Source organism: Carassius auratus, chromosome 7, assembly GCF_003368295.1.
Source record: "Carassius auratus strain Wakin chromosome 7, ASM336829v1, whole genome shotgun sequence".
NCBI classification, from domain to species: domain Eukaryota; kingdom Metazoa; phylum Chordata; class Actinopteri; order Cypriniformes; family Cyprinidae; genus Carassius; species Carassius auratus.
In genome coordinates this window covers 34052282-34071713 of record NC_039249.1, presented here as the reverse complement: position 1 = coordinate 34071713, position 19432 = coordinate 34052282, and the positions used below count along the sequence as shown (strand labels likewise).

At 36.6% G+C, this 19432-nt stretch overlaps 2 protein-coding genes across 7 annotated transcripts; one reads left to right on the top strand and one right to left on the bottom strand.

Moving 5' to 3' along the window:
* The first annotated feature begins 204 nt into the window (after positions 1–204).
* Positions 205–7783, top strand: LOC113106580 (early nodulin-75-like). Its single transcript, XM_026268662.1, has 6 exons — positions 205–481; positions 826–1006; positions 2986–3843; positions 4379–4443; positions 5923–5966; positions 7000–7783. Coding segments are annotated over exons 1-6 (1362 nt in total). The 5' UTR covers positions 205–268; the 3' UTR covers positions 7001–7783.
* A 2386-nt stretch (positions 7784–10169) lies between these two features.
* LOC113106579 (uncharacterized) lies at positions 10170–17759 on the bottom strand. Of its 6 annotated transcripts, XR_003292507.1 has the most exons (14): positions 17625–17759; positions 17338–17467; positions 16937–17014; positions 16232–16621; positions 15301–15792; positions 15002–15180; positions 14749–14842; positions 14533–14642; positions 14146–14271; positions 13915–14012; positions 13526–13588; positions 13164–13218; positions 12814–12901; positions 12343–12432 (listed from the first exon to the last, which is right to left on the bottom strand). XR_003292507.1 is itself a non-coding variant. In XM_026268660.1 (6 exons), exons 1-6 carry the CDS (start codon positions 12892–12894, stop codon positions 10676–10678), a joined length of 858 nt encoding a protein of 285 aa, XP_026124445.1. In that variant the 5' UTR covers positions 12895–12900; the 3' UTR covers positions 10170–10675. The 6 variants fall into 6 exon arrangements, 2 of the variants coding, with proteins under 2 accessions (XP_026124445.1, XP_026124446.1); XR_003292509.1 differs by lacking the exons at positions 12814–12901; positions 13164–13218 and adding an exon at positions 12123–12141 and having other exon boundaries at positions 12315–12432; XR_003292508.1 differs by having other exon boundaries at positions 17338–17759.
* Between the last annotated feature and the right edge of the window lie 1673 nt (positions 17760–19432).

The following is a 19432-nucleotide window of genomic DNA, read 5'->3' as shown; positions in this document are numbered from 1 at the left end:
AATCTTTTGCTTTTTCCTGTTTTACAGCTTTATTGCAACACTTTTTGCCTTCACCAACACACACATATATACACACACGCACACAAATCAAAACAACGGCACTTTTAAGAGCCACACTCTCTCTCTCTCTCTCTCTCTCTTTCTCACTTGTCTCTTTCGATCACTCTCTTTTTCTTATTGCCTCCCTCCTCTTTTCTTATTGCCTCCCTCCCTCTTTTAATCACTCTTTTAATCTAGCTATCTCACTCCCAGCTATTTCTGTTCAGCAATGGCTGGAGGATCACAAAAAAAGACCTGCCCAAACTGTGGGGAAAAAATATACTGCGGACTTAAAATTTGTTCGTTTTGCAAACATCCACAACCCCAACATGTCAGACTTCAGAAAAAGATGGAAAAATTTAAAAGTCAGCAGAAGCAGTGGTTGGCATCCATGAAAAAAAATAAAATAAAGTCCCACGTGCTTGATGATGCTGCCATTCTGGTATGTAGATTTCCGATCATCTCATTTACCAAAAGTGTTTTATTATTTTGACATAAGCAAATAAATGTATTGGTATAATAACTGGTATAATATATTGCCTCATACATCCACACTATTAATAAGAATACAATTCATGTTTACTGGTTTTTCCAAACTATTATGTCTATGGAGTTGAAACTCATAAAACTTCTCACATTTATCTACCCAAAGATTATGTAAAAACCATAGTTTGATTGTTTGTAGATGTTTTCTAGCTTTGATGTAACTTCAGATCAAGCTTGAGGACAAATTCAGCTGTAAACTACAGTTTTGTGTATATTGATCTCTCTACCTCTCTGTTCCAGCTTGAGAAGTTGTATACCCTTGGCATGAAGCCCCTGCTGCTGATTGCACATCCTCCTAAGATGGTGACAGGGACTCACACGTACCAGACTAAAATAATGCTGCCAGTGCATGCCCAACTTAGCACATCCGCTAAGACATGCTTAGAGAATGTGAATGCCATCTACAAATTGATGGTTGAAGGTGAGATTGCATTTATTTAACCTTATTTATTAAATTAATTCTCTATCAATTGAACAATTTTTGGTGTTGTCCTGTACTTTTCCAAACATCAAAGACTAGAAATTCCGATCTGGCTGTAGCCTAGCTGAAACTTAGAGTAATTTTAAAGAGCTGGTATTGTGGAAAACAAGGACAAAAAATGCTTTGGGATGATGGCAGGGGTCACATGTGCTTTAAAATACCTCACTTCTATCTCCTTGGTAGTTTTAAGTTATTCAAACTTTTGAAATCTGCAGTGGGAGCACTTTTTTCAGTCTGAACTTTTTAATGAGTCACACTCACTGTCAAATCAAATATGCTGGAAGCTCTAGCACAAGACCACCAGCAGACTTATGTAGTCACAGTTTGCATTTCAGCCAGATGACAAGCAAAGCAGGACACTGGATGTGTGCTAAAGCTAAATTAGTGACCTCCAGATAAATCCAATCAATAAAAATGTCAGTACTTGGATGATGTAAATTAATGCAACTGTATTGTTTTGACTGGGCCTAAACACTCAGCTGGGAAGCTAGCGCAAATGGGAAACAGGACTTCCTGTGGTTTTTCATAAAGTAAAAGCCGCGACTCTGACTCTGTAGTAACGTAGCAACCAGGTTACATTGCTGTCTCCATCTCTCTCCTCTGTGATCTGTCTCTGTCAAGCAGGTATGTGTGTCTGAGCTACACACACACACTTATAGCAGACCTATATTAAAAGCTGACGGTGGCTTCGGCTGTATTCACACAAAATCCGCCAATGTGGCTCCTTCCAACAGGGGCCAACTTTGAATCATGTGTTTACAAACCGCAAGAAACAATCCTACTCATTTTGCCCTTTATGACTAACTTGTGTTTATGTTAATGTATTTTTTAAAAACAATGGTACCTAGTCAAAATAAATCTACTACTTGTGCCACTGCGAATAGAGATTGGAGATTGGAAGTACCTAACTGAGACCACAACCAGTGTTGGGAAAGTTACTCCGAAATTGTTACTCCTCCTGTAAAAATGATAATATTACTTTACTTATTACAGGGAATTAAAAGTTACTTGTTATGTTACTTGTCCGCCCATTTCTAAAAAGTGACAGATAACCTGTTTAGTCTGCTTATTTTAGAAATTAGTAGTAGTAGCCCTTTATTGTCACTAGTCACAAGTACCAGTGAAATTAGCCATCAAATTAATCCACTTTACTGGAACAATAATTAACATTAGGAGTCAACAATCAGCCAATCTTTACATATTGCTGCTTCTCCAACCAGGTGATACCATACAGAGAAGCAATGTGCATATTTAAGAATAATAAAGTCTCTCCCAACTAACAGATATCTAATGCTATTTAACTAATATCATATTGATAAGAGCAGCATGGAGTATGTTTTTTTTTTTTTTTTACAAAACATATAACATTTCCTAACATCCCTGGCTGAAATAAAAAATAAAGCAACTCAACCCCGACTTTTGAACTAATGTTTTTCTGCTCCTGTATTTATAAGAGCAGTATTCAGTGTTTTTACAGTAGATTAAACTTTGCTTAATGCTACTCTCCCGACGAGTGCTTGCATCACTGACAGCAGCCTCCTACCGGTCAGCGCCGGTGTTTCTTTTTATATGTTTTAGATGGCGGTGCTTCAATAAATTAGATTTAGAATTGTTGGCGGTTGTAGACCTTTATTGTAGGTTGTAGAAGTTTACAATGGATAACAATGTTCTTTGCATCTTAGACTGTGACACAATAATGGCGATACTTAACAGCTGTTGAAAGAACACATATCCAACCGATTCTCCATTTTTCCTTGACTCCTCTGCCCTATGCCTTTCAGAATCCTGTGGGTATAATCACATTCACTAAGTCCACCTTTTTTTAACCGTTAGGGTTGATTTGGGGTTGCATTTATTTTCACTTTGGGCTAATTGCATATTATATATTATATTTGTGTGTGTTCCATGTCCATTTATAGGTTGGACAAGACTCAACCCAGACCAACTGCCTCAAGAAGACGAGGAGAACTTCATTCTAAATTTGGTGCCATGTGATCCACCCATCCAAGAACCAGCACACCAGGCTCCACCCATCCAAGAACCAGCACACCAGGCTCCACCCATCCAAGAACCAGCACACCAGGCTCCACCCATCCAGGAACCAGCACACCAGGCTCCACCCATCCAGGAACCAGCACACCAGGCTCCACCCATCCAGGAACCAGCACACCAGGCTCCACCCATCCAGGAACCAGCACACCAGGCTCCACCCATCCAGGAACCAGCACACCAGGCTCCACCCATCCAGGAACCAGCACACCAGGCTCCACCCATCCAGGAACCAGCACACCAGGCTCCACCCATCCAGGAACCAGCACACCAGGCTCCACCCATCCAGGAACCAGCACACCAGGCTCCACCCATCCAGGAACCAGCACACCAGGCTCCACCCATCCAGGAACCAGCACACCAGGCTCCACCCATCCAAGAAACAGCACACCAGGCTCCACCCATCCAGGAACCAGCACACCAGGCTCCACCCATCCAGGAACCAGCACACCAGGCTCCACCCATCCAGGAACCAGCACACCAGGCTCCACCCATCCAAGAAACAGCACACCAGGCTCCACCCATCCAGGAACCAGCACACCAGGCTCCACCCATCCAGGAACCAGCACACCAGGCTCTTTCCAGCCACACACCACCACACACAGTTCCACCCAACCAGGAACCAGCACACCAGGCTCCACCCATCCAGGAACCAGCACACCAGGTCTCAGCTGTGCAGCCAACACTGCGGGGTCCACAGCAACGTAAAAGACTACAAAAAATCAAAGGTCTGTTTTAGTCTATGCACAGACATTTTTCCCCCTGCATAATTATCTTGAAGTTAATGTAATTTTTGTAAACCCTCCAAACATTATTTATTTATTATGGATCTGATCCAGAATTGCAATTATACTGTATGCCTAGATAATATATTATTTTATTGTTTTTTTAAATAATAATTTAATTGATGGTTCTTTACACATCCCTGCTTCATGTAATTAGAGAGCTGCAAAGTTAAAGTCCCAGTGTAAAGAATACCAGTGTAAAATATATCTGCCTTTGTGGCAAGCGATGGAAAATGTAAACATCCCATTAGGAAACACAACATAAAGAAGCAATGGCAAAAAAAAAGATTTTGAATAGAACCATGTGCAGCCTTTGATACTCCTGTGGTTCTTAAATCTCACTAGGACGAGCTAAATGTGCTAATGACAAACAGTGGAAAAAATGCATACATGTGTGGATTGTGAATTGATTCCTCCACAAAAAGTACAACACATATTGTGGACATTGGTGCAAATAATATATTCCTTACAATTACAGATTGTCCTCACAATCGGCTTGAAATGTTCCCAGTCCGTGAAATAATAAAGACAAGGAAAAGAAAGGTAGGACAATGACTAACTGGACGAAAGTGTTTCCTTTCAATTAGTTAAATAATGCTATTGGAATTGTCATTAACCTTAATTAATTTAAATTTCACTTTAAATGCAGCAACAAATATGTGATTAAGAACAATGGGTCTCATTCTCTAAATATGCGTAGGCACAGATTTTTGCGTGAAATGTGCTTACGGACGTTTTCACGAATAAATCATGATTCATCAAAAACTTTCATACTAAAATTTATCCTAAATGTACGAAAAGATTCAAGAACAACTTATACCACACGTACGCAATAATCACCGGGGCCTTATAAGCATGTGTTAAGAACCCTATATAATTAGATGTTATTGATCAATTATAATTAGGCTACAGTTCCAATTTTATATATATATATATATATATATATATATATTAGAGGTCCAAACAACAATCACCTGATCTATCCTTATATAAACGGTGATTAATGTGTCTCATCTTCTGTTTAGAGGCATGGCACACTTGGTACTGCTTGAAGACATCGTGGCGCGTCTTTAGAGAGCGCACTGTGCGCACAGATATGTTCGCAGAGAGTGACGAATGGCTGTTCAGTCGCTTTAGGTTGCCCAGAGAAGTCCTCATTAATTTATGCAACAAAAAAGAACCACACCTAAGCCACATCACCAACCACTCTCACCCTATACCACCTTATTTTCAAGCCTGTGTAATAACCCATGCTTCTATTTTACCTGTGCCCATTATGCCAGAGGATACACTTATAAATAACAAATTTTTCCTGGCTTCCACCTCAGACAGCAATACCTCACGTTCATTATCGTTAAAGTTATTTTTCTTTGTCTTTTGTTTAGGTGCCATAATTTTCTTTCTCTGTACAAGTGCCTTGTTGTGGAAAGCCCTTATATGGAGCTGGTTTGGGCGTGAATTATGCTAATTACTGACCTTGTGCACGCGGGCGCTCATTTAGAAGACTCCAAATTCACTAACAGAAGAACGAGTTTAAGAACAAGCTCATGTGCGTACGCACGTGTTGTGAAGTAGGCGGAAAGTTCTCGTGAGAAGTTCAAATGTGCGTATAAATAAGAAAATTGTACGCAAAAATTAGTGAATGAGACCTATTGCTTTTATCGCTTTTATTATTTATTCAAAAAAACAAACATTACCCCTAAAGACACCCACCTCCCTCCACCCTAAAAAAATACAAAGGAAACACTGGATGACATTCTATGACTGTTGGATAAATTGTTTTGCAATTACTTAATGTTACCTTGACAAAATGCTGTTGTCTAAGTCACAACATTGAGCTGTATAAGTAGGCATCCTGTAAATACCTTTAGCTTGAAGTGTCAGTTATGGATCTTATTTGATTACTATGATTCAAAATATGCAGTATATAAAATGTCAACAATGAATATGTATTGACTCCTTGTTAAAGAACAACATTTAAATAACATACAGTAATACAATGTCTTTGTCTTCCTGCCACAGGGGAGGACAGAACATCTTTATGACTGGCAGCCCTGCACAATGTGGTATGTTAAATAGCTTTTGGTTATGTATGATTACATGCATTTTATTATTGGGCTCTTGGATCTATCTGTGCATGGATCTCTCTGTACTGGAAGAAAGCATTCACACACCAATGTGTCCCTGAGCAAGATACTTAACCCCTAGTTGCTCCAGAGGCGTGCGACCTTTGACATAAACAGCATTTGTAAGTCGCTTTGGATAAAAGCATCAGCTAAATGAATAAATGTAACGTAATGTACTGTTTTAATTTGTGGGGATTGTTGACAAGCCATTGTCTTGGGTAGAGATTATTAAAGAAAAATTGTACTGCAAACAGTTTTTGTATGCTGTTTACAATTGTGAAGAAACTGATATGTTGTACTGTGCATCCGCAGCCGTATGAAACCAAAAGTGAAAAGTTACGTTTCTGCTGTAAGTCTCTACAAGAGGAATGCAGTGATTGGAGATGTTTATGGTATAGTCAGAGGAAACATCAGGGTTTCAGGGTTTGGCAGTTAGTACACTGTGAATGGATACATTTATTTGTCAGTTAGAGGATTTTTTTTTTTTTTCACAGCATTTTTGACATTTTAAGACCACGTTTGGTCCACCTGACAGCTGTATTGTGCCTATCTAAATTTTTTTACACAATTATCTAGTTTTGTTTATTTTTCCATGAGCAACAGTTACTGTAAGAAACTCTGACATACCATAATGGCCGTCATGTTTTATATCTCGTTTTAAAGTAATTTTGCGCACATGGAAACCAGATACAACAAAATGATAATGACCTAAACACTACAAGACCTTCCTCCAACTCTGGCACAGCTCTAGTGTGGAGATAGGTCTTGCTATGCAAGACTACGTTAACAGTTACATAATTTTATCACCTCGTCCCCACTCTGGAACAACAGATTCTTGATGCACTGCACTACTATACAAAGTATTGTAAAACAGTAAATGTTACAATCATGACAATCAATTCATTGTGTATTATACTTACTAATTCTCCTTCAACTTCCCTCTCTTTATTTATTTGTTTTTCACAATGGAAAGATCTGGCCTCCATCCTGGCAGCCAGCCTGATTCCCATCCCGTGCAGCCTGCAAATATGCAACATACATTGCAAACATAATTTTTTTCCTTGGTCTTGTTAAGTGTTTTTTCTTTACATATTTTTTGTTGTCCACTTGTATTGTTCCATAACTTTGTCATGTTACATCAGTTAAGCAGTTTGTAATGTAATTTGAACTTTAATATTCTTCATGTTTTGTCTTCAAGCTTGTTACAATCTCTTTTATGTGTATGGATTCAATAAAGTGCAACAGTCAACAAAACTTAACATTTCTTAAACTTGAAGGACCCCTATATGGATTGTTTTGTGGCCAACAGACCATGGAAAAGTTACAGTTGATCATATTTTGACTCAGACAAGCTAAACTAACAACTTAGTAACAACTGATCCTTTCACAACTGCCATAATGTTCAGTCCACTGATGACACACACAGTTGGAGTGCTTTACTGGGGGACATAGCTTAATATCAAAGAGGACACGGTTTAATTTTAAGATTTCATATTAAATAACCTCCGCCACAAATTAAACTAAATGAGCAACTTCCCATTTTATTCACAGGCTTCGAAATAGCAGTCTTTCAACCTCTTGTGCTAAATTACAGTACCGTAATTAACTATGAAAACATGCCATATCCTAATTTGCATAACATACTGTTTGGACTAACCCTCTGTAGCAGTTACCTTGAAGCTGATTGTGTATTGACAATGTAAAATAGCTATTTAAAGTTTTGATGGGAATGAAAATGTACATTTCACAAACTTCAAATATGGGAATTGACAATCTTTAATAAAAGTTTTTGGTACTACATTTTCTTGGTTCATTTACCATTTCTGTTCATATCAAAATAGAGTTTAAGAAAAGTGAATAGAGATTTTGAAAAAGGTAATGTATACCTGTATAACAAGAAAAGGGAAAGGAGATAATATATACATATTTACACATTTGGGAGTAATTTGTAGCCTTATATTAGTAAGTTAAAAACGACGTGAGTATGCACTGTAAATGTTTTAATTTAATATGGGTGTTTTTTAGGTCTGTCCATATATCATTGACCTTGACTACGTAATATACTAGCACCTTAATCCTTACTAACACAATGCAATATTGTGTAAGTAAGCTACTGATAACATTACCATTCACACAGGAGCAATTTTATTTGAGTCGTGGTGGCCCAACAAACATTTTAAAATTCTAATTAAACAATATACAAATCAAATGCCTAAAGTTAGCTTTTTTCAAATAAATTACATAAATTCAGTGTAATATATGTTTCGGCTGTAGTTAAACATTAAGATACTCTCCTGATATGTTTTTCTATGGAAACCCTATTTTGCAAACCAGAAGAACTACTGTGATGCTGATTTCTTTTCTTTTCAAGCTCTGAAAATATCTCAAATAAACCAAATTCTTTTCTTTTGTATAACATACAACACCTAAATACAGTGTAAGTACTAGTTTGGTTGTACTAGATATTCAATATATTTTCTGTGCATACAGCTTTTTACGACCCTAGTCACAGCCCAACTTTGCAAACAGGAAAAACTACAAATATGATACTAATTAGTATCAAGTGGGATGGCGTGGCTAGAGGGAATTGTAGTTTAAAAATATATGACTCAATTTACTGAAATTGAAATTTGTAAATAATGATGTAAAAGTCTAGTGATGGATTAAAGGGGATGGGAATCACATTTGTGTAATAAAATTGTAAATACCTTACTGTTAAATAGGTGAAATTCAAGTTTGACCATTTTTGACAGCTCCCCTCTTGATGACTCTATCCATATGAGTACAGTCATACAGCTGAGGTCAAGAACTATTCATAACAGTTGGTTTCATGTATGCTGTTTTTAGCTATTTACAACCTTCAGACTGACATATTTTACTCTTCATGTCGAGCCCTTTCCAACAATATATTTGGTTTAGTCCTAAGAAAAAGTTTAAATTTCAACTTCTCATGGACACAGCCTTGGCTCAGGCTTAGTTTCAGTGAGGACTTTGCAGCCCCGACCTCAACTTTTATATATTTTTTTAGAAATGTAGTATTATACCGTGCTGGTCATATAATTAGAATATCATCAAAAAGTTGATGGCTTCAAAAAGTGAAACTTGTATATTATATTCATTCATTACACACAGACTGATATATTTCAATTGTTTATTTATTTTAATTTTGATGATTATATCAGTTTCTCATAAAATTAGAATATTACTTAAGTTATAATCATCAAAATTAAAATAAATAGATAAAATGCTTTCTGAATGGAATTAGTGAAATAAATAAACTTTTTGATGATATTCTAATTATATGACCAGCACCTGTATGTATGTACTGCAGCCAAGCAACAAACAGACTATTTGAGTGTTTTGGCACAGTCATAAACTTATGCGCATCAGCATTAGTCTAAAAGGAGCAATTAGGTGTCCAAATAGTACTTTCAAATGATGGCAATGGTGGATTATGTTTTCAGATAATTTACTTTTAATTTTTTTACTTTTAAAGTAAAAGTGCTAATAATTAGCTGGACAAATACTCTGTTACAAGTAAAAGTCAAAATAATGTTACTTAAGTAAAGGATTAGGGTTAGAGTAGAGTCAGAGTTAAACCTCAACCTTAATCAAGAACCCATAGCCTAAAAGTAACACCTTCACACTGCTTGTTTCGTCAGTCTAAACCTAAAAATGTTTAATATATATATATATATATATATATATATATATATATATATATATATATATATATATATATATATATATATATATATATTAAATAATCAAAATTAAAAGATAATCTTCACATTTGTGAAGCTGGAACCATTAAATGTTTTTACATGACATGACTTAAACAATTATCTAAATAGCTGGCAATTAAAGTTCTGTCGATTAACTAATGTACTAGCTATACTTTTATAAACTGTTGAGTACCTTAATTTATATTCTTCATATTGTTTGTGTGGAAAACTTTGTGAAGTAAATAGTAACTAAAGCAGTTTTCTGAATAGAAAATACAGAAGTCAAAATACCAGTATTTTGTACCTAATTACAGTACTTTTGTAAATGTACTTATTCACGACCAGGTCCACCACTGAAGGATTTAACTGGCATATTAAGTTCACACAACAGACAATTCCATTAAATGGGTTTATTAAAGTTGTGCATATGCAAGACATTTCTTTATACAGTTTTACAGGATGTAAGTGAAAAATGTTTGGATTTGTCTGTCTGTATTTACATGTAGATATAGAAAACATAAAGTATGCTATAACTACAAATAACTACAAAATAATATGGGTACATGCATATGCATATTGCAAACAAATATAAATCCAAATATATTATGGAAATAAAAAAAAAGCATTAGTATTATACTTGTTACAATTACACACAGACTGCCATTGAATCTTCATTACATTTTTCCATGCAAATATGACAATTAATTATTTAAAGCAGCAATAAGCAGTTTTGGTCTGAAACCAGCAAACTCAAATGTTAGAAGAGATAAATAAAACAATGTTTTTCTATTTTTTTTTTCCTTTTATAAAAATACAGACTCTACACAAACTTTCCTGTAGATACTTTGGTACAGCTATTTAAAAACAAAGGCAAGATTTTTTTGTACAAATCTCCAGTTCCTCTGTGTTGTTTGGCAGCAGTCTTTAGGTGTCTTCCTCAGATTCAGGGCTGGTGAACCCATTGTCATCCCACTCCTCAATGTCCTCCTGTATGGAAAGAAAATCACATTCCATAGTGGCTATACTGCTGTATGCTTTAACAGCCTGTTGGTGTTGACTTCTAAGTGAGTGACCCCTCCGACTGAGGACACTGTTGAGCCCATGTGTAGCGTCCTCTGTCAGGTCACTGAAACCTGTAGAGGAATTGTGGAAAACAATAGAAAGAGAAATATGAGACATAAAACAATACATGACATTTGTAACTATTTTTGCTTTTTACAATGCTGAATTTGCAACTCCAACATTATTTTTTAGTCATTATATTTACAACTTTAACATTGTGCACACTGGAGCCAAATAGCAGGTCAGCTTAGTGTCTGATCACAACTCAATGTATAGAGCTCCCTGGAGATATATATCTATATCTTTATTATCTTTATATCTTTATTTATATATCTATTTATTATAAATTAATTCATGACACTAAAATCTAAAGATACTGTACATACTGCTGGTTTTGATGCGCTCCAAAGTCTGTCCTCTAAGTGACTCGACTTCTTGCACTTGCTTCAGAAGGTACTTGATGTGCTGAGACATCTCCTTTACCAGGATGCTCTGCTCCTCCTCCAAGCGTTTCAGCAGCATTACCTGGTCGAAGATAGATCTCTTCAACCTGAACGTGTTGCCTTTGGTTGGGGAAAGGAATGGAACAGTGGACAAAGGAATGTTTATTATTATATTATATAAGTATAACAGAATTATGTTATTTCTGAAAAATCTTTTTAGTGACAGCATTGGTTCTGTAGAATATAAACAATTAAAAAAATATGAATAAAAGTAACAATAATATAATCTGGATGGAGAGCTTGTGAAATTGTGATGGTCAAGCATTTTATTTGCATTTACTACAGCAGAATAACATGGTGTTGATGTCACCATTCAAATGTTTATGCTCCATGATAAATATTTCCATATTTTCGTATTCATGATATTTTTTATTTCAATGTATCATCTCATTCCTGTGTTGTTGCATGACAAGTAACAAAAAGGACAATGGTAAACTAGCAATTCATACATATACCATCTTTGTGTCTCTCCCATGGTAGGATGTATCCCTCTGTCAGACTGCAAGCTAATTCCTCGTCAATCGGATCTCCTTCCACTACGGTGTTGTATTGCAAGACCTTTTCGCGAAGCTTCTTCTTCAACTCTGTCATTTTCTTTTTCTTTCTTTGTCTTGCCTGGTTGCTATCTGCAAATCGAAACGAAAAGAAAACTGTGCCATAATCCCAGAATATTATTGTTTTTTGAAGTGTTATTAACTTAAATAACTTGATTTGACAACAAACCATGTAAACGATACAGATCTGTCTTCTTGCGCAAAAGGGTTACAGTGATGTTCTCAATGTCAGCCCTTAGCTCTTCAGTACAACCTGTAGTGTAGACTCTCTCTAAATAGGTGAAACAAAACAGTTGAACAAGAGACAATTAGTGACATTTTCAAAATATAGCCACCTTTTATTATTTGTATAAGGTACAGTCATTAACAGGTGTGTGTGTGTGTGTGTGTGTGTGTGTGTGTGCATATATACACACACTCTATATACATAGTGTACTGTTTTACCTGTAACCGCCCATTGTCTGACATCACACACCCACTGCTGTATTGTCTCCTGATCAAGGTTGTGCTCCTTCTTGATTTTGCTAAGGCTGGCAGCTTCCAGTTTTGCCCTCTCTGTGATCTTTTAAAAAGAAAAAAAAGTCAGAAAAAAAGCTCTACGCACCACTACAATGCAAAAAACCACAAATTTTACTTGAGCTTTTGGTACAAGACATTCATCAGAACAGGTGTTACATTAAATAACACATTAAATATCTGTGTATACTACCAAGCAGACTTGTAAATAGGAGAAAAATGTCTGTAAAACAGTGAGGTTACAATCTTAGAAGGTAACTGACCAATCCTAAACACTACCCTCCCCTCAGTTACAAGATTATTATCCAAATAGTCACATATTTATTTTATTAAACAATTAATCAACAAATAGTTTCAGATCTAGCTGTAGATGGTGCACTGAGAGAAACGGGCAGTGCTTAGGATCTCAATTATAATTTACCCTTACTTTGACATATCTGTGGGCTAACACTTGATGAAGGTTGTCCCTCTTTCTTCTGTTCCAACCCATGGCCTGTCGCGTTAGCATGTTCACTCTTCCCAATGAAAACAATGCACCCACAAGCCAAAAAGTATGATTTCACAACCAAAAGACAAAAAGAGAAACCCAACAGACATGCCTAAACCCTATCACTAAAAGTTAGTTGAACGGGTAATACCCTTGAAGTAATACAATGATAACTTTCGTAAGAACAGAACAGAGAAACTTTGTTTTTTAATTCCCTGTAAAAACACTATTAAGTATTTATTATTATTTATTTAGGCTATGACAGCGTGAAGTATAATGGCAACACTAACCAGCCTTTGTCATGTATTTTGTGACAAGTGCTGCCCTGGAGAGAAAGCTGTTCACCTATAAAGAAAATAATACAATAAAATTTTGGTCTCCATTACATAAAAATATTACCTACACACCATAGATCCTCTGGTTGTGGTTTAACAGAAAAAATGTGTGCTATATTATCCTAGGAATCTGGGACCCCTTACGCATGCATGAACAACTGAACTGCCTATTATTTATTTGAACTCATACATAAAGGATGTACTTTAACCCTCACACCAGGCGTGTTACTTAGATGACAAATAAGTACCTTTTGGTGTTATGGATTCTATTAAGACTCTTTGTAGCCATAGTTAAAATACTGACATTAATACCATACCTGCTCTACTTCTTCTCCCACCGTGTTTCCTGCTCCATCCTGGCTTCTGCCACCCCATCTCACCTGCAACACAGAGTGAGAAGCATTATGTAGCAGTACTTCAGAAGTTTTTATATAACATCATCCAATCAGGCATAACATGCACAAATGTAAAAATAATCCTTTGCATTGAAGATTGCTTGAATGTTATATCTACATTAATGCATACAATTATCTCTAAAACATCTCATGACACAATCTTTTTATTTTGCGGAGGAAAACAAAATCCATGTCCTACAAAAGCAGCTGAAAAGCAGTTGGTGAAAGATAACACACAGCATCCTTTATTATCCGACCCATTATTATTTCCCTATAGCTACAGCCATACCAGACAAAGTTACTGCATGTACCTCGCATTTTGCTGTATGGGCTTTGGCATGACCTCATTTCTGTCAATGGCAGAAGCTCTGGTAAACCCTCTGCTACTTTGTTAAGGTAGGGCCAGTGCCTAAAAAGCAGGAGCAGCATTATGTGAGTGTAACAAAGATCCATTTTTAATTGAAATCTAAAATCACTGTAAAGCTGAGAAACAAGACAATTTAATCATGGAGTTTGATTTGCAATATGACAATGTGGATTACCTGCATGTAACATCCAGACAGAAGAAGGTAACATTTGCCTTCTTTGACATCTCTCTTTGAAGAAACATTGGGTAAGCAAATATTTCTCCACGGTAATGGTTCAGTCCTCGTAAGAGAAACCCATGTCTGATAAATCAGAAGAAAATCTAGTGGTTAGACTCCCTCCTAAACTTTCGTCTGTCATAAACTTAAGAATCGGGTTTGATTTTCTGCGTTTTTCAGTAGCATTCACTTTGACTGGTGTTTTGACAATTCAGAGCCACGGAATCATGAATATGAAAAAACGCATGTGAAAATTTCGGACTTGGTGTGCAAGGACCTTAAGACTTGGATTACCATTAAAACTCAAATATCAGACTCAAAAATCATACACAAGCTCATACATACCTGCAAACTGCAACTTGAATGCCCTCCTCGTCTATCTGAGCACCAGACTTTTTTGACATCTCTCTGCCAGCGGTGAACTTGGCAGTACCGCACACAGCACTTTCATTTGCCTATAAAGTCAGTTTATAACACATTTTAAGATACATAAAAACACAAAATATCTGTATAAACAAGTATTATAAAAAATATTTAAAAAAATAAATCAAATGTTCGTACACTTCTCATGTTGCCTCTGACGAGGTCAACAAAGGTAGCAACTTCCTCGTCCTTGGCCAAGAACAAGCCCTCGTATATGGGTGGCTCCTCAGTCCTGTCCATGATAAGATAAAATGCGTCAGTAATAAAAATCAAAAGTACAACATTTACTATTTGTTAAAATGTAAGTTATGATCACTCAAAGACAACCCGCAGAGCTACTATTTGTGTAAGACAAGTCTAAAATAAACTTCTGAAAAATACCTATACCTACCCTTTTGACTTGCTGAAGCGGTAATGTTTTCGGTTCCCATCAGAGCAGACAGCCAACATGTCTGGATAACATGCTGGACACTCAAAATGATGGACCTGGCACATATCCTCTTCTTTGTATTGACAGAAGGTAAACTCAAAAAAGCTTCGCTGAAATGTATCAGCACAGATACTACCTGTCTGTATATTAAGAAATGATCGGGTTAGGATTTTTTGAATTAATGCCCACAATTAAATATTAGGTATAAAGTAATATAATTTTGTTTGTTATACGTTTCAGTGATATTCAGGCAGATTTACCCTTCCAGCTTGAACAGATCTGTGCTCCAACATTTTCAGGAAGGCCTGCCTGGACATGGCTGGTGCCGTCACCTTCATATGTTCAAACGAGGTGAAGACATCAAACTTGTACAGGGTCTGGCAGCTGGTGCTAGCTGGCCAGTACCGATAAATGAGCAGTTCTTTCAACTCGGGAGTCCACTCTGCAGAGCATGATGAACAGGATTTCCGAGGCAAGCAGACATCGTATCGTCCTGTGAACAAGTAAATATGCTGTAGTAAAGACTAAAATAATTTCAGTAATCAAACTGCAACAGATTGCCTTCTATACAGAGATACAAATTTATGATATATTAGCTATTTGACATGGCATTTGGGCAACGCTTTGCTAGTTCTAGTACAATAAGGCACAAAAATTGATGGTGACCACAGAAATATGCTTCCCTGGAGTGATTGTGAAGTCATGTGTGCATTCACAAATTGACCTTGGTGCAGGAACAGGCAGTTGACATACTGCAAAACAGAAAGAAGTTATGAAGGCCATATTTACAGCTTTTCCTCAGTCCCTTAGATGCATTTCTCAAAACGCTAAGCTCATTTTCAAAACAGTGCTTTAAAACACAACCATTAATCAAAACTGGCCACACCACTATACCAACTGTAATTGTCACTATGTAAATGCTTAGACACATTTATTAAGATGCAATTGACTTAGCTGGTCAAAGATATGCTGGTCAGAACTGTCAAAACCAATCATACTTTTGTTATTCAGCTACTAAATTTCACACTTGCACTTTTTGAGAATAATCTTAGAATGAGATTAGCATTTTAGAAAAAAATGTCTAAGCCATTTAGAAACACTGTTAAATATAAACGTGCCAATCTACAAAAACATTTGGGGAATTACACTATAAGTATGAGACAATTTGATATAATAATAATTTTAACATACTTTGTTCACAAAACTGAGGCTGGCCATTTTCATTCAGCACCACAGCAGTTGTAGGGGGAATGGGCTCAAGAAATCCATGGAACACAGCCTCTCTGTCATGGAAGATATTTCTCTTGTGGGCCTCCATGTCACAGGTAGCACAGAGGTACTCCATGTCCAGTGGTACACAGTCCAGGCACCTAATCACAGCTTCTACAGCACAGCATCTGTGACAATTTTGGACGGATACTCTCTCGGCTGAGAGCTTTGCATCAAAAAGCATAGGCCTAGCAGTTTTCATTCTCACATCTGTGAGAAGCTGCCTTTGTTCCCAAGCAGAAACCATTCTGTCTGTTCCCTCCGGAACCTGGTCTGCAGTTATAGTGTCCCTTAACTCTTGGAGTCTTGTTTCTAAAAAAACAAAAATATACATTCACTTGTCCTTAAAAGGTCTGTACTCATGATTATGATCACACACGAGTATATATCACAAGTATATATCAGGGAACACATGTTAGGTAAAAACTGTTAGCCTGAATGCACTGTAAGTCACTCTGGATAAAAGCGTCTGCTAAATGCATAAATTTAATTAAATTTAATATATCAGTTATACTGTGAGTCTGTAATGGAACTGACCAAACATAATGCTTGATTATAATTAAATAAATGGTGGGAAATAGAAAAACTGTAGTGGACTGTTACTACTGTACCACTCAGTATCCTCACCAAGACTTGCCAACTCTTGATCTTCTATCTGAAGGCCTTCCTCATGCACTGGATCCCTTCTTCTGGATTGAGAAGCAGCTGCAGAGACAGTCATTTTACTTCAATATAATCATAACTGATCAATATAACATGAAACCAATTCATTTCAAAATGAAAATATTGGAGTGGAGGCAGGGGAACTAAGCAAAAGGTATTAAAACACAACACAAGTAAGGATTATCAGTCACATGCTCTTCAAATATCTTATACTTTAGTGAGAAAAATTTTCACAAACATTGCAACACCATTTTTTCAAAGTAGTATTTGACTCTCATTTTATAATACGTGTAACCACCAAAACACTATTTAATGAATTATCTTTATTCTTAGATACAGTAATCGTGTTTTAGTAAAGAACAAACCTGATGCAGAGCAGTGTGTTTCCCGACGTTTCTCACGCCTGCCTGTGACCAGTGGATTAGTGAGGGATCTCTTCCTGCTTTTTCTCATTTTTCTTTGGGGAAAGGCAGGGTTTTTCTTGGCCATGGCAGCCTATATATTTGCAGAGCACTTATACCAGCAGCACTTATAATTGTGCATTATTCAGTAGTTGCATAAAAGGGTCTTACTAACCCTTTTCATCACTATAAACAGCAATAGCAATTAGTATTTTCAGACTTAGGTATTTGCTTCTCATGACAAGCCTTACCCTGGCATCATGGAGATAAGCATCACTAATCAATGCTGCCATGTGGATCCTGGCATCATTGGGATCATCAAAGACCCTGACGTCAGAATTTAGGGACATCACATACAAATAGAAACAATACACAAAAAAAAAAAAAAAAAAAAAAAACAAGATGAAGAAATAGAGAAAGAGAGTGATCGAAAGAGACAAGTGAGAAAGAGAGAGAGAGAGAGAGAGAGAGTGTGGCTCTTAAAAGTGCCGTTGTTTTGATTTGTGTGCGTGTGTGTATATATGTGTGTGTTGGTGAAGGCAAAAAGTGTTGCAATAAAGCTGTAAAACAGGAAAAAGCAAAAGATTATTAGAATAGCCTTTGTAGTAAATGAGCATTTCTTAATTGTTAGGACAGAGTAAATATAAATGTTAATCAATCACAACCACTACGCACAAATATCATATCAAAATACAAATCAATCCTTACCGTACAAATGTCAGATTTGTACCACAGTCACTTGACACAAGCAAGTACATACACAAATCTATTTTTATTTAGGCCTACAAATAATGGAAACAGTGGTCTTTTTCTGTCCTGTTGCGTAAAATGCTTCTCAGAATATCCACTGCTCTGTCTTCTCAATGTCACACATAACTAAAGTAACAATTACCCTCAATTATGTCATGATGATTTCAGTGTCTTCTGAAATGGCAAAGTCTTACAAAAGTATGGCACCATAGTGTTACAGGTTATTCTATCTATATCTCTCTATTTAATTGTGCTTTGATTATATCAGGTATATGACATTAAGTCGCACTGAGCAGTCAAATCCTCTGGAAAGACTCCAGGTCCACTTTTTTATTCCAGTCCATCCCTGATTCTGGTAATTCCCCTTAGTTACACTTCTGACATTTACTTCGCACTTTGAATAAAACATTAACCACTGCAACAACTCGTTGTTAATTGTTGTCTTCACAACACATGGACAAATACATGAGTTTAAACTGATTTTGGTAGCAGCGTCTAGCAGTGCCACAATCCAGCTGTGCCGGGAACAGCTGTCATTTGGCTGGATAGCGGCGGGTAGCCGTGTAAATGAGAATGCAACAGTAACAAATTCAACCTAATCTCCAGGGTTGACTACAACTAAAGAAATAACAGCAAAGGTGTTGCGTGCTTTTTAACAAACAAACAAACAAACAAACACCCATTGAGTTGAGATACTTACTGTAGTCAATTGGCGGGTGAAATGAGTGGTAAAAGTGATTATGGGTAAGAAGCGTGGGTCACGGTGCGTAACGTGACGTACCGTTGCCGCGGTAACCACTGAAAGTTTTCTGATTCGTAAGAATAATTATTAATAATATTCGATGCTATGACAGAAAATTCATTTGAAAATCATAAATTATCGTAAAGGGTTTAATAACGTAAAGGGAACAATCTATTTAACACTGCCTCGGTCAATTCTTTAAAACTACTCCATCTATAAATCGATAGTTAAATAACAAATAATTTACTGTTATTTAGACAACAAAAATAGCAACAAATTCAAAATAATAAATTATAAAAGGAGGACGTTTCCTAAACTAGAAAACAACATTTACCGCCGCCCACTGTGTGACGTTGTTGAACCAGGGAATCCGTGTGTCCACCACGACAAATTAGCTTCATTGACTTTGTATGTGTGTTGTTTCCGTGGTGCCGACACGTAATTTCAACACATTCCGTGCCACCACCACGTATATCGGGATTAAGGGCTCGTGTTCATTTCACGCATTTCTTTGAGATCAGGTTGAAAAATATACAAGACATTTCTGAGAAAAATATTCTACAAGTG

What these genes read in the sequence shown, in the direction of transcription:
- LOC113106579 (XM_026268660.1), bottom strand. Translation starts at nt 12,894, where the DNA reads ATGCTAACGCGACAGGCCATGGGTTGGAACAGAAGAAAGAGGGACAAC. An exon ending in TAGCCCACAGATATGTCAAA is followed by an intron (nt 12,433 to 12,813) that starts GTAAGGGTAAAT and finishes TCTTTTTAAAAG; the next exon opens with ATCACAGAGAGGGCAAAACT. An exon ending in CAGACAATGGGCGGTTACAG is followed by an intron (nt 12,142 to 12,314) that starts GTAAAACAGTAC and finishes TCACCTATTTAG; the next exon opens with AGAGAGTCTACACTACAGGT.
- LOC113106580 (XM_026268662.1), top strand. Translation starts at nt 269, where the DNA reads ATGGCTGGAGGATCACAAAAAAAGACCTGCCCAAACTGTGGGGAAAAA. An exon ending in TTGATGATGCTGCCATTCTG is followed by an intron (nt 482 to 825) that starts GTATGTAGATTT and finishes TCTCTGTTCCAG; the next exon opens with CTTGAGAAGTTGTATACCCT. An exon ending in CTACAAATTGATGGTTGAAG is followed by an intron (nt 1,007 to 2,985) that starts GTGAGATTGCAT and finishes GTCCATTTATAG; the next exon opens with GTTGGACAAGACTCAACCCA.